Source organism: Tympanuchus pallidicinctus, unplaced genomic scaffold (assembly GCF_026119805.1).
Source record: "Tympanuchus pallidicinctus isolate F22 unplaced genomic scaffold, pur_lepc_1.0 scaffold3, whole genome shotgun sequence".
Classification (NCBI taxonomy): domain Eukaryota; kingdom Metazoa; phylum Chordata; class Aves; order Galliformes; family Phasianidae; genus Tympanuchus; species Tympanuchus pallidicinctus.
The window spans coordinates 425,831-452,293 of record NW_026294747.1 but is presented as its reverse complement, the minus strand read 5'-3'; the positions used below and the strand labels follow the sequence as shown (position 1 = coordinate 452,293).

At 43.7% G+C, this 26,463-nt stretch overlaps 1 protein-coding gene across 1 annotated transcript in view; it reads left to right on the top strand.

The window, feature by feature from the left end:
- Positions 1-26,463, top strand: part of LGR4 (leucine rich repeat containing G protein-coupled receptor 4) — a 58,459-nt gene that overhangs the window by 15,863 nt on the left and 16,133 nt on the right. The window contains exons 2-4 of the mRNA XM_052692451.1: positions 5,154-5,225; positions 17,004-17,075; positions 18,339-18,410. Of these exons, the coding sequence (XP_052548411.1) occupies positions 5,154-5,225; positions 17,004-17,075; positions 18,339-18,410 (216 nt within the window). The remainder of the gene's footprint in view (positions 1-5,153; positions 5,226-17,003; positions 17,076-18,338; positions 18,411-26,463) is intronic.

Below are 26,463 nucleotides of genomic sequence, written 5' to 3'. Positions count from 1 at the left end.
GTGAAAATGTTTTAGGTCCTGCTTCAGCAAAATGCCCAAGGCTGACTGGCATCAACAGAATGCATATGCATTTGAGGTATTTTTCCTGAAGCAGGGCTCCGTGTACCTCATTTCTTAAAGCTGCGGTGTGCCTTGGCCCCCTCTCGAGCCAGGATTTGTGGCTGTTCTGAATGGCAATGGCTCCCTGAGGAAGAATCTTACGTGCTTCATCCACAAGTGAGCATTGCCTAGGAAACTTCTCGAGTGGCTGAATGCTCAGGTGAGCAGCAAACCTTGCAGGCAAGGAGTGTCTGCAGCCAAGTGTTTGTCCAGAGCCAGTCAGGGTGACACGTTGAACCTGAACCGTGCTCCTGGCTTCGTGCTGCAGTGCAAACAAAAGGTGATAAGGTGCAGTGGGTCTGTAGGAAGCAGTGGTGTGTTTGCTGGGTGGGAATGCAGCAGCGTTAATGCCTTGGTCAGGGAAGAGGTTGACTAAGCCTTGAAGTATTTGGATATTTCCTTTCTTACAAGAATGTTTCTTAGAAGTGGAAAAGGAAACATTTGCATAAATTGCATGACTGATATGCTTATTGTGAGTGCAAAATTAAGTTATGCGTCCAGAAAATGTTTCTGGGCTTTTCAAGCACTGGAGGTCTGTGGCCATTTCATGGGCAATAAGACCATATTTAAGATTAATGAGGAATAACATCTATTGTAATTCAAAACACTTGTTCCAAACATTTTTTCTAATTAAAAGAAGTGGTAAATGAAGTCTGGAAGGAGAAAACTGTGCTGGGGCCTGGCAGTAAGAATGGGAGGATATGGGGTAGCTGCCCTGGCCCATTGGTAATTGGGCTGACCCCTACCTAGCCCTCATCAGAAGCTGGGGAATACAAGTTTTAAGCTCAGTGCCAAACACTGGGCCATCTGTGTGCCGTTACTTTATGCTTGTTAACTAATGGCACGGGTCGAGGTGAGCAAACCTTGCAGTGAGAAATGTGTGGTGTTGCCATCCTGGGAGGTGTTCAAGAACCATGAAGATGTGGCACCGAGGGACATGGTCAGCGGGCATGGTAGGGATGGGCTGATGGTTGGACTTGATGATCTTAGTGATCTTTTCCAACCTTAACGATTATATGATTCTATTCTGTTATGTCTAAAAGGTAAGAAATAAATTTTTTAACGTGTCACATCACCATTTTTGAAATTCAGACGCTGCTGCAAGGTCACTTTCCAAGTGTAGGCTTTTCTGTGGGCATCATCTTTCCTTTTCTTGATGTTTGTTTGCCTTGGCATTTGTGATTTTTTAGCTGCTGGGGCTGGCATGCCTGCATATAATAGATCCACATATTGTAGTTGCATTAATGGAATTCACAGTCTGGGCAATTAGTGTTCAGTGTGGTGTCTGTGAAGTAACGCTTCTGGAAAGTAATTGTTAGCTTCTTGTTATCAGGGATATACAGGAAAACAACAACAACAAAAAAAAGCCCGACGTTTTCTCTTTTTAATTGAATGAATTTAATTAAAATTTAACTGCTGACCCTCCAGGCTTTCTGCACTTTCATTACATACCAAATATGATTAAGATGTGGGACACTGTTAATGTAAACTGACTTGCTTTGTCCCCTGAGAGTTTTTATATCTATCCTGAAGGAATTGGCCGAATGGGAAAGTAACTCTGAAGCTGAGGTGGAGTTCAGCTGTTGGTCTCCGCTGCGACTGCCTGCTGGGATATGATTTGGTTGTGTATAAGTTGGTTTTCATCCTGTGAGCACGTTCCTGCAAGGGGTTCAACGCTGAGCCCCGCAGCGCTGCTTGAACCAGCCTGGTTCACTTGGCTCGGCTTCTGCTCCAGCCCGCTGTGTGTCTGTGGAGCTCCTGACCCATCACTGTGGATGCAGCAAGCACTGATGCTGTCCCGGAGGAAAGAATCCAGTACGGAGTGTGCACAGCTCTCCTGTGAGACCTTGTGCAGCCAGAACTGTTCTTCTGTTGTCATGTTTGAATTTTGCTGTTATTTGATTGCTGGTAGAGGTGCGTGACTGGCAGTAACGAGGTCGTAAGAGAAGCACTTTTGGGACTTGCACTGGCTTGTGCCCTCGGAGCATTAGTGTCCTTTTCTGAAGCTTTGTTGGCTGGACTTAACCTGGATTCTGTTCCAAGTGATGACCACTGCCATACAGCTGCGTATCGGACCAGCAGTTCTTTGACTGTCTAAAAAGGGGGACAGGAACCATTATTGTGATTTTCATGTTCCCTGTGGTAATGGACAACGCACTGTTGCTGAGTGTTTTCCAGCACTGTGTTGTATTACATTTTCAGTAATCTGGCTTATTTAATGTTTGAGTTTTTAAAAAATACTAACAACTGTAGCTTTTCCTATTACTACTGAAGCTAGATCAGTGTTACTACCTGGGGAATTTTACATAAGAGTAGGACCTTTTACCTAATTGTTTTTGTACAAGTAGGTGGGAGGGCTTTATTCAAATATAGATAACTCTACTTAAATCATTTTGTAAGTGTTATAATTAAATAGCTCAGTGGCAGAGGGCCCAGAACTTGGAAAAGACTGAATGGAGCCTGCAGTATTACATGCTATTATCTATCAGCAAACAGGTTAAGCTTGCTCAGAGGGAGTATTTTATAGGATTTTAAAGGTGCCTTGTTGAAACACGATCTTCTTTCCTTCAACAAACACTCCTCTCCCTCCTTCCCTTTCTCCTTCTAAGGCTCACAAAAGATAGGTGGAGGGACAAAAAAGTTAGCCACTCGTGAAGCATAGGGGAGCACAGAAGTATTTCAAGTTTATTTTTTAAGCGGCCCATTGTGGCTGGCTTTGGCCGAGGTTTTCCTTTTCAGTCGCTGGCTACTGCGGGTAGATGTCCCTTAGTTCAGGCACTCCAGCACTGTTCTCCTGCTCTGTGCTCATTAGTGGGAGTTGCTGTAGCTTTGCCAGGCGGGAGAAATCAGGCTGTGCTGTACCTGGGAGAATGAAACAATATTGCCCGGTAGGTTTCTGCAAGATGCTTGTGGTTCATCCTTCTTTCTGTTTGCCTTGTCCGGAAAGAAGACTGAAACTTGCAGGGTAGGCCGCAGCTGTTGTCCACGTGCGAGCCTGGTTGATGGCTCAGCCACCCAGCAGTAGTGCTGTCGGAGGGAGAAGCAGGCTGTTTACTGCTGTTAATCTCTTCTGCCTGAAATGGCGAAACTAATTGCAACGATAGGGCCGTGATTCATGCCATCCCCTCCGTGCAGCTTTATGTTGTGCAACGCATTGCCACCTTGGGCTGCTCATTGTTGCAGTTTCGGTGCCAGCTCCGTGCCTGATCACGCCCTGACCTGCCCCAGCCGAAGGTGGTAAGAGAGCAGGGATTTGCGCAGCTCCTCCGTACAGATAAGCCGAGTTAATGGCTAACTGCTGGGAGCTGCAGCTCTGCCTGGCCGCGCCGCCAGCGGCGTTGGGCCCGCAGTGTGGTGTGCTGGGGAGCTCCTATCCCAGCAGCAAGTCTGGGGTGCAAACCCACCGCCTTTAAGATGCGTAGTTGAGCTTCAAATGTACCACTAAGCGTCAGGGTAAGCAGGGTTTTTTAACAGTTGCTCTGCTATTACGTGCAGAGCAGTCCCCAAAGAACAAACCCTAGTGTGCCCCTGCTACCTGTCTGCTGCTGTCGCTTCTGTTTGAGGCAACTTGGTAATAAAACCAGCTTTGCATCAGAGCAGTGGGGTAGGTACACCCTGAACGTTCATATCGTAGTACTGAGTTTGGAATCACGATGCATCTTTTTGTTAGAAATGCAATTTTGCTGAAAATGAGATTAGAGTTTGTGAATATTGACGATGCTTCTCAAATCTTCATTGTTAAGGTGTTCTGATTAGTGCTTATGTCCAGAGAGTCTACTGTGCTGAAATGATAGGTGCTAACGCTTGGAGCTACAGACAAAGCATTCTTTGCTAATTTCGCATCCCAAAGAAAGCTGAAATTACGTAGAATTTGGACGCCAGCCATGCAAGATGTCTACGTGATTTCCATCAACTCTTTTGAGGATTGCCTGGGATGCTTCCGAAGATTGGACCTTTCTGGCTCTAGGAACTTCAGGGATGTTGCTTTCAGATGGATGGGATTGCGTGCTTCTGTCCTAAGAGGCACCGTGTGTTGCATGCAGAGTCCTTGACAAGCTGCAATGTGTCCATCTGTGAAGTGCTTTCCAGTGACAGCAGTACCAAGGAGCATCACTGACTCTCCTTAAACTCACTGAATTTATGCTTAAACAAAGAAGTAGCAAAGTATAAAGTAAGAACTAGTGTTGTTTCCTGAATTGTTATTAGGCAGTTATTAGTTTAATTATCGAGCTGAATTGGTTTTGTGCTACTTCTTATACTGAGTAATGGTTTGCTTTAGGAGGAGATTATCTGTGATGGTTGCATAGATGTGAACTGAGGTGACGGCACCAAGTTTGCCACTTATTCCTCATTTGGAAAGCAGAAAGCTGAACAGGTCTGCATACCTATCATGTAAGCACTTGCTGCTGGCCTGCCTCTGCTCATGGCCTGTGAGTGAAATCTGCTTAAAGCTATTACCTTGAGGACGCCTATAGGTTTAGTAGGAAGGAAAAGGAAAAAAAGGACAGTGGTGGAGCTGGGACATGTTTCTGTTCCAAAAGCTGTTTGTCAGGAGCTGTTTGAGTCCCAATGCATGTCCCAATTTATTTTTGTGTGTTGTTTTTTAAATGAAGGCATTGCGGGGTGAAAATCTGAATGCTGGGTGGCTATAATCTTTAAAGTTTTTTTCTCATATGCTGTGGTTTTAGAGCGGCCTTAACCATGTGTTGAAATTGTGTGCATGTGGAAGTTGGTGAAAATCAGTGCTGGGGATAACAGCACCATATTGACTCTACCATGCATGCGTACCCCGTAGGCTTCTGGTCTTTTTGTTAGCAGAAAACATTTTTATCAACACCTCATGATAAAGGTTTGGTTTGTTTTTTTTTTTTTGCTGGGACTGGAGTCTTAAGTTACTAGCCTTTGAAAATTTGGCTTGAATATTTCTAGAAAGTTATTGGAGTTTGATGCTTGAAAGCTTCTGTTTGTTATCAGACCACCTCCACCACTTTTTTTTCCTAGAGTGTGAAAATCTCTTACCGTTTGCTGACAAATCTCTGTTTCTTCTTCCACAGGGATGTCAGCATGAACAACATCACCAGGCTACCAGAGGATGCGTTCAAGAACTTTCCCTACTTGGAAGAGCTGTAAGTGTTTTTGCACGAGTTCGTTTTGCTACAACATCCTATGGCCGTGTAAAAGTGGAAGGTGGCTGGGGAAACAGCGCTGAGAAAAGTTGTGAACAGAGAAAGCAATTATGCCTCAAAAAGAAATAATAATCCTCTACGTGTTTGGAAACCGGAACAGTAAATGCTACTTACAAGGGACTTTTTACGGTAATTATTTTAATCACGGCTAGAGTGATGACACATCCTAATTACAGTGTTATCCGAAGATGATATGAGAGGTGTGTAATTACCATTGTTTCCGATGGAGCTACAGTATAGCTGTTGCATAACTTCCATAAAATACACGTTGTTTCATTTACTGAGCTGCTTGCTCCCTTTGCCCCTGCAGGCTGCAGAGGCAGTGCTCAGGAGCACATCCTGACCTGCTTCAGAATCTTGAGTTTTGTGGGTCAGGACTTTTTATCGCTCTCCAGCTCCCACAACCCACTTGTGACCTGTCCCTCTCTCACCTTTAGGTTTTATTTAGGTGGTACCTGCACTTCTGAACTTTAACCCCCGTGCTCACATGCCCAGTATTTTGCTGAACCGAAGCGTTCACTGGGTTGTCTTTGCAGCTGCATCACTCCTTAACAGCATAGCACTAAATGGGATTGGGTTTGAGAGCTGTTTTCAGAGTTGATAAATACGGGGAAGGCTTTGACTTAATATTTCAGTTAGTAGTGACAAGTGACTTCTGTCCGCCTCAGTTTCCTGATCTGTAAAGTAGAGTAATGGTTCAACCTCCAATAAAAAGCAGCAGGGAAGGCAAAACCACTTTTTGCTCTTGCATTTTCACTATGCCAAAGTAGTATTTCACATGTCAAAGACTATTTGAAATACAAAATAAGGCTGTCCCCGTTTGTGATTTTGCACAGACTGGAACTGTGAATTTCATGTTAAGAGATTCTGTTTTCGATAAATGCATCTCAGGGAAATAATAGTTCATTTCTCAAGAAGAGACAAACCCTTATGGAGTAGGGAAGCGTTGTTCCAGCTTCTTAAGAAAAGGAAACTGAAACAAAACAAAAAAAAGCCAGTTGTAGAGGGCAGCAGGTTAAACTGATACCGTCAGAAAATGACAGATAAAACCTGGAATCTTCTGACTCTAGTTATCTGTTATAACTGATACATCTGTTCCATCTCAGTGGACCAAAACTATGCAGAAGCTGATAGAGATGGCTGTAAAAAAGCTTGTCTTCCTGAAGGCTTCTCTGTGTGTGTTCCTTCTGCTGAAGCTGCACTGTTGGGTCTAATAAGGAGTTCTACCTTTGCTCGAATTTCGGTCTCTGGTCTGTGCTGACAGTGTAGCAGCTGCATTGGTAATACACTTAAATGTCTCTGTTTCCACTGTGCTTAAGTAGCTCTGGTTTGGTTTTCAGTGCAGTTGTGAATGTCAGCTGAACTGCATTTGTGGTACTTTTCTTCCTGCTTACCAGTTTTGTTTGCTTGCATCTTACTTTAAGCATAGCTTAAATTTATAGTAAATTCTAGTATACCTGGTGGAGAAAGATTTATTTACCAGGATTTCAAATGGTGCATTTGCATGATTGACATGATAAGAGAAAGGCTACTGCATGGCTTGAGTAATCAATTTAAAAAAAAAAAAAATTAGAGGCCTGGGGGAAGCTTGCCTGGCTCTTGTATTGGCCAACACTCCCTATGTGCTTTATAATATGTGCTACTGTATGTATGTATCTTGTTTTGTTAGCCTATATTTGTAGTGCTTTTCTTCCCCAAAACATTTAAGTCATATTTCACACCACATGTAGAAACGGCCAAAAATGCTGTTTTCTCAACTCCATCCCCAAGTTGAGATGAGTGTGGGAGCCTTCGTTTGTTCCCTAGAAGTAATTAAGCAATAAAACATAACTGGTGGGTGTGCATATTGCGTAACTTCCATAAAGCCAGGGGTGTGTCAGGAGGTAAAGAAAAAAGGCAGAGCCTTCAGCCACCATCTGTGTGCTTATAACCTAACTGCTCTGTGCTACACGCACCTCGTTGTCCCCCCGAATTCCGACGTGTCATTCCTCAGGAGGGGAAGAAAAAAGGCTGGCATTAAGCTCAGAGTTCTGCGTGAACACCCAAAAGCTTTGAAAGCTTACCTTCTTATCTGAAATAGCCAGCACCAAACAAGACACGCCTGGGTTTCATTCTGCTGATTCCATTTTCTCTGTGGGACGGGCTACAGAAGTACAGACATTCCTGGTCTTCGGTTTTCCTGGTTGTTTCTAGAACAAACAGTCATACTTCCCGCTGTACAACCACAATTTTCCCTCTGCACTCACAGATGATTTTCAAACTTTCTTCCTGGATTTTGTTTACACTTGAACAGATCCAAATTCTGACTGCCAGGCACTAATAAAACTGCTTTTTCAGCACACAGACCTGGGTGTGAGTCTCAATGCCAAAGAAAGAGAGACAGAGTTAAAGCACAGTGGTGTTGAAATCTGTGCTGAGAGCAACTTTTCCATCTAGAACTTTTCCCAAGAATTACATGCCTACAGCAAATGAGAATCCCACAAACTAATGGGAGCTCAGTGAGTACCACACCACCGAGAACAGCTGTAACTCCGTTCGTGCCGGGGATGAGCCCCAGACACCTTTCTCTTTGTATCATTCCTTAGCCCTGCTGTTTGTCAAATCCTCCAGCCTTGGAAGAATTAGTATTGCAAAACAGTATCACAAAGTTTCATTGAGTGTAAATGGAGCACAATTAAATGTATTATGTGGGAGGTCAAGTCTTGTGTGGTGCACATGTGGAGAAGATTGGATTAAAAATGCATTAGGAGTTCTTTAACATTGGGGCTGTCATTTCCTTTGTGCAGTTTGGTAGTCTCAACAGTCTTCAGAGCATCATTTTCCAAATCCTTTAGTAGCAACTAACAGTGAGGGGAATAGCATAGCAGATGTGTGAAAGCTGGCTGCTTCATTTAAAGATGCCACATCACCAAGGCACTGACTTGGGTGCCTTAAACTTATGCATCTGGTGCTGTTTCCAGGCACAATGGGTTGTCTGAGACATCTCCACAAGCCTGGTAGATCCAACACACCGATGATGGTGACCGATGGCCTTCTGCAGTGGCACTTGGAGGCCAAGTGGAAGGAGACTGCCTTGTGTGATGCTAACTGGCTGTGCTCAGGGCACTGGGTGCCCTACATAGTGTTGTATTTGCAGATACCATCTGAGTTTTTGTGCCATGATGATACCTGAGTACTACTAGCAGAAACAGGCATTCCAGCTAATCTGCAAGCAGCATCAGCCCCTTGGGTTGTGTGCTCCTTGTGCCCCTGCTCACCAGCTTGTGCATGTTGCAGCATAGTGCACTTACCATGTGTTTGTGGGATTCTTGCACTATTTATATATGTTATAAAAATTCTCCATCTCTGTGTAACTGATACCCATCTGGAAGTAATTTGGAAATGACTGAAACAGCAATGGTCAGAGCCAGTGAGGAGCGGACCACCAAGGGCTTTGCCACAGCAGTTAAAGAAGTGTGTTCTCCAAAAAATGTTAACATAAATGTGATACAGCCCTGAACTTGGTATGGAAACTAAAAATCCTTGAAGAATTTGGCTGCAGTTTTCTAACCACACCTTAAAATATTTATAGAAAGCTAGAGGAGGAAAATATAGTTAGATAATGTAGTGTTTTTAGAAAGCAGAAACCATTGCAAATGTGAATTTTTAAGTAGAAGAGCTGGGCTGCACAATGTTTTGGTGCTTTTCTAAACTGTTTTAGTTCCTTGTAACATATAAAATTATCTGAAGTAGCATAAGGGGTTTTGATTGCATGATTTCTATTCACTGCACGGGTGAAATATCAGCTGGATTAATTATAAATGGCTGTCTCTCAGGGAAGCAAGTTGCAGTGATTTTTATTCTTGGCCAGTTTTCTATTTTGACTTCAGAAACTTGCACCACTCAAACAAAGCGAATGTCTCCCTGACTTAATGACCTTTTTGCCTTGTTTTGGTTTCCACCCTTTCAACGTTTTAAAGCCCTCCCTTCTTCTTTGCCCTGGGTAGAGCTTAAACAGTAAGGCATCTGCCCCCTGAAGCTGTCAGCCTTGAAGCAGGGCACTGACCCCCTCTCTGTGAGGGTGAGGAAGATGCTCGCTGCCCTCTGACTCTTGTAGTTCCGAAAAGTGTGCTGCCAGAAAATCATCACTCCTGAAGGCACCGAGAGGCTGCGGTGCTCGATGACCTTGCAGATGTGTGCTGTGCCAAGGTCTGTTTTGTTTCTGCTTTTTTTCATATGACACAAAAGAGTCTGTCTTCTGTGATGGTGTCTTCAGATTGTTATTTTATTGAGGCTTTTATTAGCGGGTGAAAGTGGTTCCAGAGAATTAAAACGACAGAATGGAAGTCTTAATCAATAAAAGGTTTCTCCTTTCTGAAATGCTCATCTGCTTTTTGAGAGGTGAGTAAACAGCCAGAGAGAGAGTGAGCATGCAACTGTAGTTTTTCAGGAAAAGAAAAAGTCCAGCTGAGAACGGAATGACTGTTTATTATATCCGTGCTGATTACAGCACTAAGAGGTCTTTCTTAAACATCTCACTCACCCCCTCCCCCAGCCAGAGTCTCTGATTGTGGCTTTTAATTGACAAAATATATTTTGAGAGTGTAAGGATTAATTAAAATGCATGCTGGCAGTGGAAAACAGAATGTTTTTGCCATAAGGTTGTAATCAGGAAGTATCTGCAAGGGAAATGTCTTGGGTTATTTTTCCTCTTGACTGCAGCTGAAGATGACCACCTGGCTGAGACGTCACAGCTGCTTGCTTTTGTAGTATCTATTTCAGTATGTAATTTAGATGATCCCCTTCCTTCTAATTTCTGCCTCGGCACCGAGCTGCGTTATCCTGAAGGAGGGAGAGGGAGCGTCTGTCTCTTTTATTATGTTGGTTTTGTGAATAAGACACGTCTTGGAGTGAGGCCAAGGCCACCAAGGCTGAGCCGGTAGTTTGGGATGCAGCCTTTTCTCACCTGGCTGCAGAGCGTTGTGTGGAAGGAGGCTTGGTCTTTGGGAAGAGTGCTTTTTGGGATTGCCTGATGGTGTGATTCTTCGCTCTTTTGTAAATACAGCTAAGGGGAAGCTGGAGACATTGGGTCCATCTTGAGTAGGAAAGTAAGAACGAACAGTTTTCTTGATGCCTAGCTGCCATGTGGTCGCCAAGGCTGTGCTGAAGCATCCTCTCGTGACACTGGCTGATATGGCTGGAGTCAACAGGCCATGCTAGACTCCATCCAGCTCCCACTGAATGCACGTGGGACAGGCGGGGAGCTCCCTTCAGCTGCTCCTTTGGCAGGTCAGTCAGCTGGGCCATCCCTTGATGGGATGTCAGAAATAGCTGGCTGGCATGGGGCTGGGAGCTGATGGGCGCTCGGCATCCGTCTGCCAGCTCGGAATATTTGAACAGCTGGAGGAGGCAATTTCTTCAGTTGCTCCCTCCAGCCTGAATTCCAGGAGGTGAAGTTCTAATGAAGAAAATGCGAGGTGTAGGTTTCACATGTGTTAGCAAGTTGGGAGCCTAGGCTTTGACCACCTAGCATACATTAGGAACGTTTGCTGCTTTGTGTGTGCTGGAGCTTTAGAAAGCCTGTCGGCATGTTGTAGCTCGCACCATCAAATTCTAGTCAAGACAAACCTTTAGGCAAAGACTCCCAAGTAGAATTAACCGCAGTCAGTGAAGATGCTTTTAAACATCACCTACCCGGTCTGCGCGAGATGCTAAATGATGTTTAAAAACACGTTGGCCAACCAGTGTTTAATTAATGTTTTCTTATCTATGTGAGCCCTGAATCAGTTTTATTCTGGATTGGTTTCAGTCCTCCTGATGTGACTTAGAAAGTTCTCCTTGTACCAAACAGTTGCGCATCTTTGCTGTCTGAGGGGATGAATTGCAGTAATTCCATTATTTTTAGTAAAATTTCCATTATTTTTAGTGTGTATTTCCATGTAATAACTCTGAAATTCATCGTGGTGGTGTGTAATTATACCAAGACGTGTCAGCTTTAAGTACATTTGAGAGGGACTGAAGCTTTTTTGTTATCTGTCACCTATAGTTGGTGTTCAGCAGGACTTTCACATGCACCCACACAGGAGCTGGCTCAGCTCAGCTGCCCGGAGGCTGAACTTTGCAGGCCTGTCCTACACGTCTGGCTGTATTAAGCTGCCTGAGCACCAGTTTGGGGTTGTCTGAAGGCATAAACTAGGTGAGAAGTTTCTGCAGACCCACTGGCACCTCAGAGGCTCCTCAGGCTGGAGGCCTCCCTTCCCACAGAGACCCCAGAGAATGCCTGAGCTGTTCAGCCCAGCTTTTCCTTTCAGCTTCTGGAACTGAGCGTGAGGGAGAAGACAGGAGTGCAGGGAGCCCCAGGCTCCAGCCCAGGAAAGAATCACGTGTAGCTCTGGTGTTATGGCATGGTAAGAAGACACGATTGCATCACTCTTTCGCCTGCTTTCTTCCCTCCTTCTGAGCGGTTGTTGATTTTGGTATATTTCTGTGAGTGTTGTGAGTGCTGAGGTTCTTACCTAATTAGCATCAGCGGATTTTATCTTTGTGCTGACAGAGTAACCCGTGCTGATGTAAAGTTCTTCTGCACCTCCTTTATAGAGGTAAAATTGTAGATGTTTCTGATAAAATATTTTGGGTTTCTTCAGCTTTTGCAAGTCGTTGGATAACCTGAGTCTTAACCTTTACTCGAAGAACCATCGTGAAAATGACTCCTATTTCTCAAAAGTCTTCATTGTGGAGACGTCTGCAAAACCTGGCTGTTGTATTTACCTGTTACGTGTCTGAAGTGGTTAGAAAACTGGCAGCAGAATTAGTTGCCACACATATGCAAATGTAAGCCACTTCCACGTTTAGCAGCGTCACCCGCTGTGTGTGTGGTCATTCAGATGTCCATGCCTGAAAGTACAGTGAGTGTCAGGGCAGCAGACAGGCTGTGTGGACAGAATAAAGCAGCTTTGAGGATCTACTGTCGTTGGAGTGGATGCCAGTGACTCTAGCTGAAAACTTAGCAGTAGGACTGTGGGCAGGCATTAGACTTCTTTTTTCATCAGTTTAGTTTATCGTTTAAGTCTCTGATCAGGAATGCATTTGGAAAATAAGCCATTACCTTGGAGTACAGTGTGGTTTACAGAGAGCTGTACGTGTTCTCTGAAAGCTTTGGGATGAGAAGCGCCTACTCAGCTTGATGGAGTTGGTGAAGTTTCAGCACTGTTTCTAGTTAAAGACTTTTTAGGCTCCTGATGTGCCTTGGCTTACATGATTGCTATTTTATAAAAAATGGTTGAGATTGTGTAATAATGAAACTACTGCAAGAAAGGGAGAAGGGGATGAATGTGTTTTCTGTTACAGAATAAAGTGTCTGTTTAGTTAGGCTAAATTGGCATGGAGGAATTGGAGTAATCTGTAGGTTATTGATTTCCTTCGCAGCAGTGCAGCAGGCTGCAGCTGACAAAGTCCCAGAAGGGCCATTTGCTTTGCACAGATAACCAAAATGAAATTCAGCAGTGGGGCTCCCATTTACAAGTGTAATGGGCATTGCTCATTACAGTGTCTCCAGTGCTTTTCAGTTGTTGCAAGTTAGAAGGTGGATATAAGATGCTCATTTTCGTCTTTCTTTATCTTAACATTATCTCAGACATTTTATCTGTGTTGTGCTCTTAAGAATACTGAACTCTGTTTCAAAGTGGCCACTTATCTGGAAAAGGTGTGAATAGGTTTGTGTGCGAAGCCTGAAGAACCCTGAAAAATCTGATGGTTGGGACAAGTATATCAGGATGGCAGAACATTAGGAAGGTGGAAGATGGCAAGAAGTAAAGAACTGGCAGAAGTGCAAGAGGGGAAGCAATGGAATATTTCCCTTTAGGATGAAAATAGTTAGAAGTTGGAGAATTAAAAGGAGGTGTTGAGGGAGCAGTGGCAAATGGACTGTGATGTGATGTTGAGTGGGAAGCTTAGGTCTCACCAGAAAGCAGCTGCAGTGGAAATAAAGCATCACGTGATTTTTTTTATGACGTGTAAGGATTGCGTTCTGTGCGAGTCTTCGGGTTTTCTGTTGAGAAGGTAAAACTACAGTGTGTCCATGGAAGAAGAGCCCTCTGTTTTGTCACTGGAGACCAGATTGGCAGGTAGAGTTAGGAGCACGCCACAAAGCAAAACAAAAAAATCCCACACGAAAACAAAAAGCCCACAGCAAAACTTCTCTCTCTCCCCATGTGCAAGTGTGAGGCTTTCAGAAGGACAGAACAAGGCTATTCTTTATCAGTAACCTGAGGATCACCACCATCTGGGGCGAAAGACAAGCAGAGTTTTCCAAGATGTTCATATTGCATCCTACCAAAATGAGAGCGATGGTTTTAATTGTTACAGCCAAAAATGCATCTGTGGGACATCCTTCCTGATCTTGGAGTGACACGGGCAATGAACTTGGCCCTGTTAACATGCAGCAGGGTTGCCGGACTTACTGAAGAACATTTCACACATTTCTTATTTCCACAAAGATTTCACAGTTGTTAATTTCTCAGAAGAAAGAGAATAGTCTTTGTTGCTTTCGGAAGAATTTCAGTGTAAGAAGCTGTGCTTGCTTTGTATTCTGAGAGTGAGATACTGGGAAGATTATTCCCCAGCCAGATTGTGTCCTGACTTCTGTAATAACAACAAGGTGTCCTCTATATCTGAAGATCATTTACTGTGCCCTTAAAATAATGATTAGAGGGTACTGGTCTCCTACCAGAGATGACAGGATAGCAGAAGTATTTTGTCCTCCGTACATCCTCCTCTGATATCCTGCTACTCTGAAATAGATCTTGTCCATCTGAATTTGTCCAAATTTGCAGAAATTTGATCCTATAGAAATACCTTTTTTTTTTTTTCTTCCCCAGTAAGAATAGAAGAGTGCAGTTCTCAACATCACACAGCTCCAAAGAGATTGCCAACTTAGAATAAAGCTACCTAGTGTGCTTCATTAAACTGTGATTCAGTTGTAATGCTGCAACGCAGAACCTCTGAGGTAGCTTGGATGCACTAACGCAGCCCTGGACAGAGGGCTGTCTTTGTAGATTAATCTGTTGTATAGTCCTACACCTTTTGGAGCTAGAGTTCTAAGTGAAAATTGATGTCACTTGGCCAGCGAGCTGTAGATTGACATTCAGCCTTGGTCTCTTAAACTGTTTCTTCTCCAAAGGAAGGGAAGGATGGGTTCTCAGCTCAAAGGTAGGGCTGCCTCCAGGCGTCACTTCGTAGCAGTTTGGAGTTCTTGCTGTGGCGTGGAAGCTTCCAGGCTGGGCCCAAGCAGCATAGTGAGGCCCCACTGCGCTCACTGACCGCATCCCTCAGTGCTGCGTCTCCGCAGCTCTTGAACACCTTGTTATTTGCTCTTTTCTCTCTTGAAAATGCAGCTGGCTATGTGAAAAGCAGCCCAGCCCTGCTGCGCACGGCTGCAGCAGGCACAGGTACATTGCACAAACCAACCCATTGTCCCTGCCTGCTGGAAAGCTGCACCTCAAGCTGCTACGGAGCAGCCGCACTCCCCAAGGCCAGGACACGAATGATAAATGTGTATTTGGCAAACTGATCAGCAAAGCGTTTGCACACTTAGCTAGTTGTATCCTGTTTTCTGGAAGGCTGCCAGCTTTAGGAGAAACGGAAATGTAATGGATTGCAGTTTTTGTTTCTTTTTTTTTGTTTCTTTTTTTTTTTTTTTCTGTTGGTTGGTTGCAAAAGGCTGAATAAACAGGAGTTGCCTTGAGGAAGGCTAAGTCTTGCTGTTTGAAGTCATGCAAGCCTTGCTCAGGCTCCGCTATGTTTAGTTTCCAGTGCTCTGTAAATTGTGTTAGTGGAACTCGGCGAGCGATGCTCCGTAGGGCTGGGGGAGGTTATCCAACTGGCTTTAGTTTAGCTTTTTAAAACAAATCATAATCCTGGGTCTCTTTGGGGAGAGGAAGAAATTACAGCGTCTGCCTGATAAGTCGCACGCCAACTCCTTTTGCTGGGAAGCTCAGCTGAGCTGGAGCTGCTGGGCACAAGTTGGTCAGCACTGCCGCTTTTGGAAGTGGGTGCCAGGCAGTGGGAATTGATCGCTGCTTAAGGGCCAGAGTAGTTCGGTGCTGAAGCCTCAGGTTATTCTTGATTTAAGGATTTCTTTTTCAAGCCTTTAAATACCGTGTTCTGCAGATCACTGAGAAAACACTGGTGTAGAGAACCAGTTCTTCTGTTTCTTTCTGTTTGAGTGATGGGAACCGTTTTCTAAAACCCAACTTTTCTGTGGACAGGGAGCAATCCTCCTTCTAGAAATAAAATCTTCCACTTTTGACAAATGGATTTGATAAATAGAGCTATCATGTTCTCCATTAGGCAGCATTTTATTAAGTCATTAATTCTGCTACAGGCAGATCTGTGTTGGAATCAAATGCTTTGGGCGGTCCCTGATAAAAATGTGTTCACGTGCTTTGTGCTGGCAAGCTTGGCACTTCAGATGTTACTAGTTTGTTCTTTTCCTCTTAGAAATACTGTTTTCCCCTTAGTATAGCTGGCTCACTTCAGCTCCCTGTAACAACAGTGGTGTGTTTTGGTATCCTGTAAAGCACAAATGGGGTTTTTAAATTATCAACGCTGCATCATACGTAGTATTTCCACCAGATGATTTCATTTTACGACCTCTCCCAGTGCTGATTTTGCTTAGCTTGGATGTGAAACCAAGTCTGAAAGCAAATACTTTGGCCGAAATGATGGCATCGTTTGGCAGCTGTGGATTAGCAGGTGTTCTGCATTATTGTCTTCTACCCCTAAAAAAAGAAAAAAACCTCGTGTCACAGCGCTGAGAGCTCAGCAAAGGTTGGACCACACAGTGTCTGCTGCTCAGGATATGGGTGAAATGTTGAAGAGCAAGGAGTGGGGGCTGGGTGGAGCTGTTGGAAAGCAGCCATTGGGGCTGATGTTTCTGCTTTCCTGCTTTGTCTTTTGCAGTGCCTCCTGGATTTATTGCTTCCAATATCACAGTTGTTTTCACAGTTTAGTTTGTTCTGATGTCCAGCAGTCCGAGTTTGAAAGCAGCCACGTTTTGAGACAGCACAAGTATGGCTGAGGATTCTGTTTCCTTCCTCTCTCTTTCCCTCCCCTCAAAACAGGCTTCTTTCCTGAAAAATAAGTCCAAATAACTGGCAAAAAAGGTGATCAAGGTGATGTCTTGATAATGTTGGCAGGCTTCCTGTCAATTGTCAACACCATAAACATTCTGCCTCCATGCGAGTATTGTCTTTGTGCTTGAGACTTTATTACAAACTTTTCCCTGCCCCTCCTTAGCATCTAGCTGGTCTTCCTTCACTGCATAGTTTCTGAAGAAACTGCTGCATAGATTAAAAACACATGGATATCAGAGCATGCTTTTCACCAAAGCAGAGCCAAAAGCCTGAGGGTCACGTTGTTGGTGGGAAGTACGCTTTTCAGACCCAGTGTGCAATAAGAAGATTCTTCATCTTTCTGTAGTGCGTTGTGGTTTTCATGTTGTTTTTTTTTCCCTAGCATGTTTGCAGAAGTTTATCCCTGAGGTTTGAGTGAATTTTGGTTGTAAAAGATATGTAATGACTGAACTACCTGATACAAACTTGGAAGATCAAGCATAGGGCATACTTGGATTCGGAGTGCCTACTTGCTTGCAGGAGTTGTTGCATTGCTGATTTTTCATGTTAGAAGATTGTAGAAGTGCTGTATTTAATGATTGAAATTATTATTACAATTTTTTTCCAGGCGACTGGCTGGCAATGACCTTTCTTTTATCCATCCGAAGGCCTTGTCTGGATTGAAAGAACTCAAAGTTCTGTAAGTAATTGGGTTTTAGAGCTTCGTATGCCTTCTTACTGCACGGCCAGCCCATTTACTGATAGGTTGGATGGAGATTTCTTTTCTTTGCTAAAACAATATTGTTACCCCCCCCAAAAAACGTGCAGTGCTCCTGCTTTAACAGCCTGAACTGTAATTACTGCATCTAATGGGAGCACTTACTTTTCTTTCTGAAGTATAGCATGTAGCAGTAGAATCTTAAGAAGGAAGAAAGCTCATGAAGGGTTTGTAAAGCTTTCTTATTCTCAGCCCCTCGTTCTATTCTGTCAGATACTCAGATTTCTGCTACTTAGAGTCTTAATGATACTGGTTGACCTTTGCATTGTCCACTGAGGGTGATAGAAATCATTTTGATAGTTTGATGTTGCTTTAGGTGAAAAAGACTTATTATTAGGAAGGAAAGTTCTTCTTAAAAATATACAAAAGTTTGACTTGGATGCCCCGTTTCTCATATCGTGGTTTTCCTTCTAAGCTTAAAACATTTGCTTCAGTTTATTTTCCATTGCTAAGGATAAAAGGTTTTCTGCTGTAGCATTTAAGCCATTGGTAGTATTCCCAATTGCTGGCAGGGTAATAGATAGTTAATTAAATAGATATTTAAATAACCCGATGAAGAGGGACTGTGAGATTGTAAAGAAAAAGCATGAACAGACAGCATCAATGAGGATACTACTGATCTGCCACGATGTTTGGGAACAAAATGCCTAGTGTTAAGGCCTTTGAAAGTCTTTCCATTGGGATACTCGGCTCTGGAGGAGCCTGAAATTCTAGCAGCTCTTGAAAAATTAGTTATTAATTAGCAGTTAACTTCCATGTCCAACAGCAGTTACCCTAACAGGCATCCACACCTAATCATACCTAACGTGTGAGATGGCAGTTATTTGCATTCACTTTATATAAAGTACTCATAATGCAGTAGTGTGTTGTCTCACGAGAGGGCTTTTAAAAATACAGCGTAACATAATTCTGCTTGGCTCTAGTTTCATTCTGTACCTTCTTGCTGTTGAGCTCAGAGGTGCTTGGTGGTGAGTGTACTTTTGTAAATTAGATTCTTAATGCTTTGTGTATTGCTGCAGCTTTAAGAAAAAAAAGAGGTTTGTGTGTTTTGTAGCACATGTAGGATGATTTAATAGAAAAATGAATGCGATGATGCCACATTCTCTTGCACGGGTTAGGAATGGACTGTGGGGTATTCTATATAAATATTATTGTACTGCACTGACACACTGGGCATTTTTGCAGAACCCTGCAGAACAACCAGCTGAAGACTGTCCCTAACGAAGCCATCAGAGGATTGAGTGGTTTACAGTCCTTGTAAGTTTTCTCGCTTTGCTTTTATTCTCCAAATTCTACTTTCAGACACCATGCACAAGTTTGCTTTGTTGTTTAAAGTTCTGAAGTGTGATAGTTTGAGCAATAGTGGACCCAGAGTTTCTGATCCTGTGGTTTCAACTGGGGCAAAGCTTTTCTAGCAAAGCTGACAAGGAATTGTATTTGCTGTCTTTGGGGGTGACTTAAACTCTTTCAAAACCCAAACCCAGGTACACGGTTGCTTATATATGTAGAGGTGGTAAAGTATTTATCTTTCTTATACATGTCCTTAGGTGTTTAAGCCATTTTAAAGCATTGTGCAAAAATGAATCGTTCCCAAGTCTTTCGTATCTGGAGGAGGAAGAAGGGTTTCTGGGAAGGAGTGCTGCTTGAGACATGCGTAGTACTGGGTTTACTGGAAGGTGTTGAAATCACTTGGACAGTTAGAAGCACTCAGCCATTACTGCTAGTTGCTCATAAAGTATTTCAGATGTGCTGAAACTATCTCCTGGCTTATTGTATTTCAGGGAGCATCTTAATCAGACCTTAGTAGTTAGTTACAGCTCTCTAGGTGGTAGATGCTTGTCCTCGTGATGGAGGAGCAGAGGGATTTCCAACTTGTTCCTCCTTTCTGCTAACATACAGAGAGAGGGCAGGTTATCTGTTCCCTCTGTGCCAAAGCTCAAGTTTTTGATGAAGATCCTGTCTCTTTGCATTGCGGAGGATTACGGAATAACTTGCAAAGGTGCTTTCTGGAGACAGCAGAAGTTTGATGCAGTCAGATTTGGGGATTCAGGTGTAGGAACGTGGGCTTCCACTTGCAGTAATTCTGCAGATTTCTTTGATGTTCATCTTATTTTACTGCGTGTTCATCTGAGGGCTGCAGTCTGCTTGGGCAGAGGTTATGCATTGTAATAAAGCCCCTCCAGACTACATGGCATGAATAACCCTGTAGTCATTTTGCTAATAAGCAAGAGCTAGAGCACTCCTTCCTTTCTTCCAGCATTTCTGTGATGCCAAAGAAGAAACAACATTAGTAAATATGCAAGTTTCCTAGAAGTAATTCATTTCATTTTCTGAGTATGCTTTTGTCTCTACTTAACTGCAGTAATGTTTGTTCTCTGTTTAAAACTTCAAATCTTAAATGGCCTGTTGCTCATTTGTTAATTTTATTGGCAAATGAGAAATGGTAAAATTAAGGGAAAGACAGCAAGTGTAAAGGTTGAGCCAGCATCTCGTTCTTTCTCTTTCTTTGATAGAGGGGGAAGTTGCATTAATAAGTAGCAAGGTACTTGATTATTCTTTTTCTGAGCAAAACCAGATTGAATTTTCAGAAGTACTGTGAGAAATACAGTGGGCAAACCCAGCCTGGAGGTCATCAAATATCACTGTCAGAAGATCAGAGATTTTTCTTCTCTTGTGGATCCTGCCTTGGGTTGGCTCCCACTCTGTCCCTAAGAGGATAGCTGTCTGCACTACTGGGTCACCACTGTCTGTTAGAATTGGTAGCCATTTGAGGATAATTTGTCTTCTAGAGTGTCATGAGAAATGTAAAGCATATTTACTACACTATCGATAAACTTTGCTTGAATGCATTCCCATCGTTTTCGGAAGCTTCAGGAAAACTTCCAGTTTCTTACATCTCTTGTAAAAATTACAGTGTAGCTCTTCAGATCTCCCTGCTAATGCAGAGGGCAGCATCTGGCAAGGGAATGTTGGTCTGTCCTCTGAATTGGAGTAATCGTGGAAAAATAAATGCCAGCATGCTGCTTTATTGGTTTAAGGGGAAAAAAAAAAAGACAAAGAAAAACACAGTCTTTTTGAAAGAATGTGTCAGAATGGATTTAAGAATCCTGAGCTGCTCTGACTTCATAAAACAAATAACTCACTGCAGAATATATGCTGCTTCTATTTTGTTAATACATAATCCCAATCCAAAACTTGCAAGTTCCAACATTGTTGAACTGACTCTCTTTTGGCAGTTGCCCAGTTTGCTCTGAAGTAGGCTTCAGGGGGATTTTTTCTTGGTGAAGACACAAATTACTCGTTTGTAAAGCTTTAGAGCATATTGATGATGGCTTGGTTTGCAGCTCCTGTAGCACTGCCTCGTTTCTGTCTTGATGCACACAAGTCCTGGCTGCGTAGGAAGGCAGCTGCCTCCTTGTATGTGTGAGTGAGCCCAGTAAACATACCTGGGTCGGAAAGAAGAAGATGGTTACAGGAGCTTCGTGATTTCTGGTGTTTGTGTTACAGCTGGAGAGTAGCCAGCGTGGTTCAGAATACTAAATGACAGCTCTTTATTTTCTGTTTATGTTGGATATCTTCCCAGCTCTGGCCTCCTGAGGAGAGCTAGAATGGAGTTATTCGTTATGAAAGCGAAATTTACCGAAAGGAGGAGTTCTGGTGAGCGGAAATGCTCTTTTTATCATCATTATCATATACCAAATCGGGCAGGATTTGCAATGAAGTGGCATGCTACGTTCTTTAAATCTGGAGATGGTGTTGCTGAGGCGTACTGTCAGTCCAAGGCTGTATGGAGAGCCAGAAGTGGCAAGGCGGCGCGTTCCTGAGGTGATGTGTGCAAGTCCTGGAAGGAGCAGGAGGTGATGGCAGAGAGACCCTTGTTTCAGTGCTGTGGCATAAGGAGCTATTCCATTCTGATAGCTCTTTTTTGTAACGTTGCTTACTCTGGGGTTTAAATCAAGAGGTCTGCACAACAGCTCATTAAGCTACACCACTTCTGTGATTGCTCTCAGTCACTGGGTGACCCAATGGATTTTCAGGTCACAGCACAGAACATTCTGAATGTGATGGATACTGAAACTACCGCGTTAAAAACAAAACACAAGTTTCAGATCATTTAATGGAATCATAGAATCCTTACAGTTGGACTACACAGCCCTCAGAGGTCTCTTCCAACTCCCCTGCAGTGACCAGGGACACCACAGCTAGATCAGATTCCCCGGGGCCTGATCCAACCTCGCCTTGAAAGTCTCCAGGGATGGGGGGAAGTCTCCAGGGATGGAGGAATGCTTCTCCTTGGAAGGGTTCTTACTCATATGCCTGTGTATATAACAAACAACAATTAAAACACAGATCCCTTCTGGAAATATTGCACTAGTATGGTGATTAAAACACACAGCTTCATGTGGTAGTTCACATGGATGACAGCAGTTTTAGTAACGTGGAACACGAGTGCAGTGATGGGTGTCAGAATGGACAACCTGTGAGCGGACCATACCAACGCTTGTCACATAGCAAAAATGCACGGTTCTGTCAGTGTATTCCTTAAAAACAAAATCACAGAATCACCAAGGTTGGAAAAGGCATTCAAGGTCATCCAGTCCAACCATCCACTTGTCACCAATAGCACTCACTGAACCACATCCCTTAAACAAAATCCAACTGTTCCTTGAACACCTCCAGGGTTGGTGACTCCACCGCCTCCCTGGGCAGCCCATTCCAGTGCTTGACCTAAAATAAAGTGGTATGCCTTCTCTTGACAATTTGATATTTCTGGATTACCAAATTTTGAAGGACGGAGGGGCATCTGTAAGGTTAATCTTCGCTGAAAGACTGTAGATGGTACTGATTAACAACAATAAGTAGAAGGAGTCAAAAAGCACTGTTCTGTCTCAGGTGTAGTATTCTCCTTCATGTCTGTTTTCAGTTGATCCAACTTTTAGTGGACCTTCTCTGGAGACTTTCCAGGTTTCTGCTTTGCTGTTATTTAGGTGATAGAAGGAACCTACAAGCAAGATGGTTTTAAGCTGAAGAATGCAACTATCAGCACCAGAACAGGCAAGGGAGAAGCTTGCATGCTCTTTACATTGGTTTTGCAGGAAGAAAACAAAGTATTGCTGAATATGAATGCTTTTATTTTCCTTTACACAGCATTGTGAGTGAAGATCAACTGAATCTTCTGTGTTATTTGCAGCAAACTGTGTTCTCTCTCATTAGTCCCACCTTAAGCATTCCAGTGGGAGAAATGTAGGTGCTGGCAATCAGCACCAGTGATGGCAATAGCTTTGGCATGGATCATTTGTTTCTGAGAGCTGCTGTAAATTTGTCTGGGAATGAAGCAAATCCTTGCACTGCTGTTTGTAATAGGTAAGGTGCAGAGAGCAGCTGCTTTATGAAGTGAGCAAATGAGCCAAGTGTGGTAAAGTGCCCCTGTTAACATGGTAGGTGTATTGCCTTCATTGTAGCACAATTTCCTATAGATCAGGCTTATCAGTACTCAACTTCAAAACCTAAAAATCTACTTCAGGGTTATTTGAGTGATCTCTTTACGGTGTTTGAAGGAGCACTTTAAAGAGCAAAGTTCTTTAATAATTGCCATTGAGCAGAAGTGGTGCTGCACGAGAGTCAGGAGTGATTTCCTTTTTATTAACATCAATATTAGGCTCTTGCTAGTAGCACAAGGCAGTTATGATTTGAGTGGCTGAAATGTGGTGGTGCAAATGGGTGCTGGCGTGGCCAACAGCATCTGCTTGGGAATGGTTGTGGTCCACACATGCTGCCATGTCCCTGTCAGGCCTGGTCTGAATCATAGAATCACACAACAGTTTGGTTGGAAGGGATCCTTAAGATCATGGTGCTCCAGCCCCCTGCTGTAGGCAGGGACACCTCCCTCTAGCCCAGGTTGCTCACAGCCCCATCCAGCCTGGCCTTTCCTGCCCACATAAACACACATGTGTGTTGGTTAGGCTTCAGAGCTTGCATTCATTCCAGTTAAGGTAAGCTGTTAGTTTTACAGCTGCCTTAAAGCAAGGCAAATAGTTTGTAGATCTTTAATTTGTTCTGTTCTTTATCTGCTTAAACAATGCACCACACTTTTGTGGGAGAGCTCCTGCATGTGTCAGCTTCTGCTGTGTTCCTGCTTTTTCTTCTTGCGTAGTTTGAGTTTGTGTGAGGAGAGGACCCAGCAGGTAATAAAAGTAAAGATGACAGCTCAGCAAGTGAGCTCTGAGTTTATAGACTAAAATGGAAAGGTATTCTCACAAGCCGTTGCCTAGAGGGAAGCTGGAATTGGAGTCGCTTCTGAAAGATTAAGGAATTCAAGTATATGCTGCAAGCTCTAATTTAAAGAACGTGGTCTTATCTTTAACACTTTAATGGAAGAGGACAGACTTTGCTAAAGCTCAGTCCAAACAGCAAAAAATACTTATTATACGTAAACTATTAGTGCTAGTGAAGCCTTCCTTGTGCCGCCGGAGAGAAATGTGGCGGTGCTTAGCTGAGTGGTGCTGTTCTGCAGGAGTGGCCTAATGTTCCAGTTGTACTTTTCCCTTGTTCCCTGAAGTGCACCGTTCTGCACCTTTCATGTTAAATGGAAGCACTGCAGCTGTGATTTGCACAGTGAACGCAGTGTAGATAAAGCTTTACCTGGAAGAAAGAATCAATAATAATTATGGTGTGTCCTGTTTGCACTGAAAGGCGTGGAGGAATGCAAAAAAGAAAATGAATGAGACAAAAATGGCTGAATAAGTTAAAGATAAGTCTTGAGGTCTGATAACTGGTAACTGGTATCAAGCAGCAATAAATTATTGTTGTGTGTAATCCTGGTAGTACCCAGCATGGTTCTTCTGATGTTACTGTGTCTATAAATCACAGGGTTTCACTTCAAATCTGTACTCTAGCATTCTGCAAACCTCTGTTGTGATGTCTGCTGGCCTTGGGAAGGTGGGGGCCAGCACAGCCATGTACAGAGCCAGATCTCAGGCTCAATGAGGACTCAGCGATGCAAGCAATTGCAGCGTGCTTAGCTTTGGCTTTAGGGTTTGGCATCCCTAATTGCTTTCACCTCTGTTCAGACATTGTGCTTGTTTAGCTGCCAAGAAGTCATGGAGAGCAAGAAGAGTGCCCTTTTCAGGTTTCTTTTTCTGTTTGTTGGTTTATTTCTGTCTGCTCTTCTTTTTTCTCCCCTAAAATCTGCATGAATAAGTGGAGTTTAGGAAAGAGCACAACGAAAGTGCAACCATAGGCATAGGCAAGTAGTCACAAGGACTGAGAACGTTGCCTGCCTCTCAAGGTACGTTGCTTCTCTTGGAATGAAAAAGAGTTGAAGAGAAGACTCAGATATGTTTATTCCACTGGAAGATCATTCTTTTGATCTTCATGGAGGTGTGTGAATTCAGGAGGGAGAAGAAAGACAGGTAATTTCTAGTTGTTGTTGTTGTTTTTTACTGAAGCAGAGCCCCGAGCCTTTTCTCCTCTACCCCTTTCCTCCTCTTTTTTTTTATTATTATCACCAGACATTAAATTTCTCTGAAATATTGCAGCCTTGATGCAGGCTGAAAGCATTCAAGCACAGTAGTGTACACACCTGTCAGACCATGGGGCAACTGATAAAGGGATGCCAGTGTATGAGCCATAGGAATTAGCTCTTTGAAGTGTAGCTTGAGAGTTGATGGCACCTCACTCATCTTAGGAAACAGCCTTTTGTCTGCAATTTTGTAAATTCCTGTTTATATTGGCATATTTGCTGCTTGATTTCATGCATTTCTTGACTTTTTATTTTATGGAAATTCTGGTGTTGACATGTTTTCCCTAATTGTTGGAAATATTCAAGCCATATACATTGCAAAGCAAGACCCTCTTTCACAGCCCTGGGGATGCTAGATTTCTTGAGACCCTGTGATTGTGCTTTTCTTATTCCTCTGAGTTCACCATATATGTTAAATTTTGGGGGGAGAATAATTAAACTAATGCTGACCACTGTGGTAAACCCAGCATTTTAGCACTGTAATTGTTCAAGGTTGATTTCAGTGCAGTCAGATGTTTCCTTGCAGGGATGTGCAGGGCTGAAATGAGATGTCTCAGTGGGCTGCAGGTGGAGCAGTGTAAAGCGGTGCCTCCCTTCTGCGGACCCCCCCAGCTCCCAGTACAGCCCACTGGGACAGACTGGCTCCCATCCTCTGCTCCTGGGTGCCATGCAGGAGGTGGAGCCCAGAGGCCTGCTTGCTGACATGGGGACAAACATGGAGCAGTCACCTGCTCTGTGCTGCGAGCCCTGGCAGATGGCTGCAGGCAGAAGCCGCTTAAACTGATCCAGCTAGATTTTCAAGAGCATGTCTGATCATGGCTTGAGGAGTTTGCTGAGCGCTTAATATAACTCAACCTGTGCTGTGCTGATCTGTATCACAGTGAGCATTGATGCTAATGGAGTGGATGTGAGTCTGTCTCCCCAGACAGCAGTTGTACACAGTCACTCAAACCAGTTATGCAAGTTGTTTTCTTCCGTGCTGGCTGTGAAGCCTCCATCTTTCAGTGTGGTGCTGACCAAGAGGATGCAGCATCTAGGGCAGAGGACAGGCAAATGTAGTGTGTTGCTGTCAGCCCTACAGACTCCGATCTGTTACCACTTTTTCTTTCTTGTCACCTTGTGGGCTGCCCCTCACCTTTCATGCCTTCCCTTGATGAAGAACAGCTCTTTGTAATGCTGGGTTTTTTTGGTATTTTTTTGCTATCCCTCACAGCTACCCATTTGTCTGCATATATCCTGAAGCCTTCGCTGTGGTTGTTTTTCTGTTTTCATTCCTGGCACATCTGACTACGCAGCACAGTGTTGGCAAACCTGAACCTCCTGATAGCTGTGATTTCCAGTGGTTCTATCCGAGTCCTGGTGCTGCTGCTGTAGAAAGATGAAAAAACAAATAGATTCATAGAATCGTAAAGGTTGGACGAGACCTCTTAAGACCATCACGTCCAGCCTTGAACCCATCCTCACCGTGCCTACTGACCGTTTCCCACATCTCCACATTTCTTGGATGCCTTTAGGGACGGTGACTCTACCCTGGGCAGCCTGTGCCTCACTAACCCTGTAAGAGAAGACATTTTTCCTTAATCCAATCTGAACCTTCCTTGGCTCAAGTTGAGCCATTACCTCTTGTCCTTCAGAGTGCATCACATGAGGACAAGCACATGTGATTCTGCGTAGCAGTTTCAGTGTTCACTACCAAAGCCAGGCATTGGGCAGTATTGCATCTATCCGTTCCCTTGGATGGGGGCTCTCAGCAGGATACCACAAGTAAAACCTCCTATCCCTGGGGCT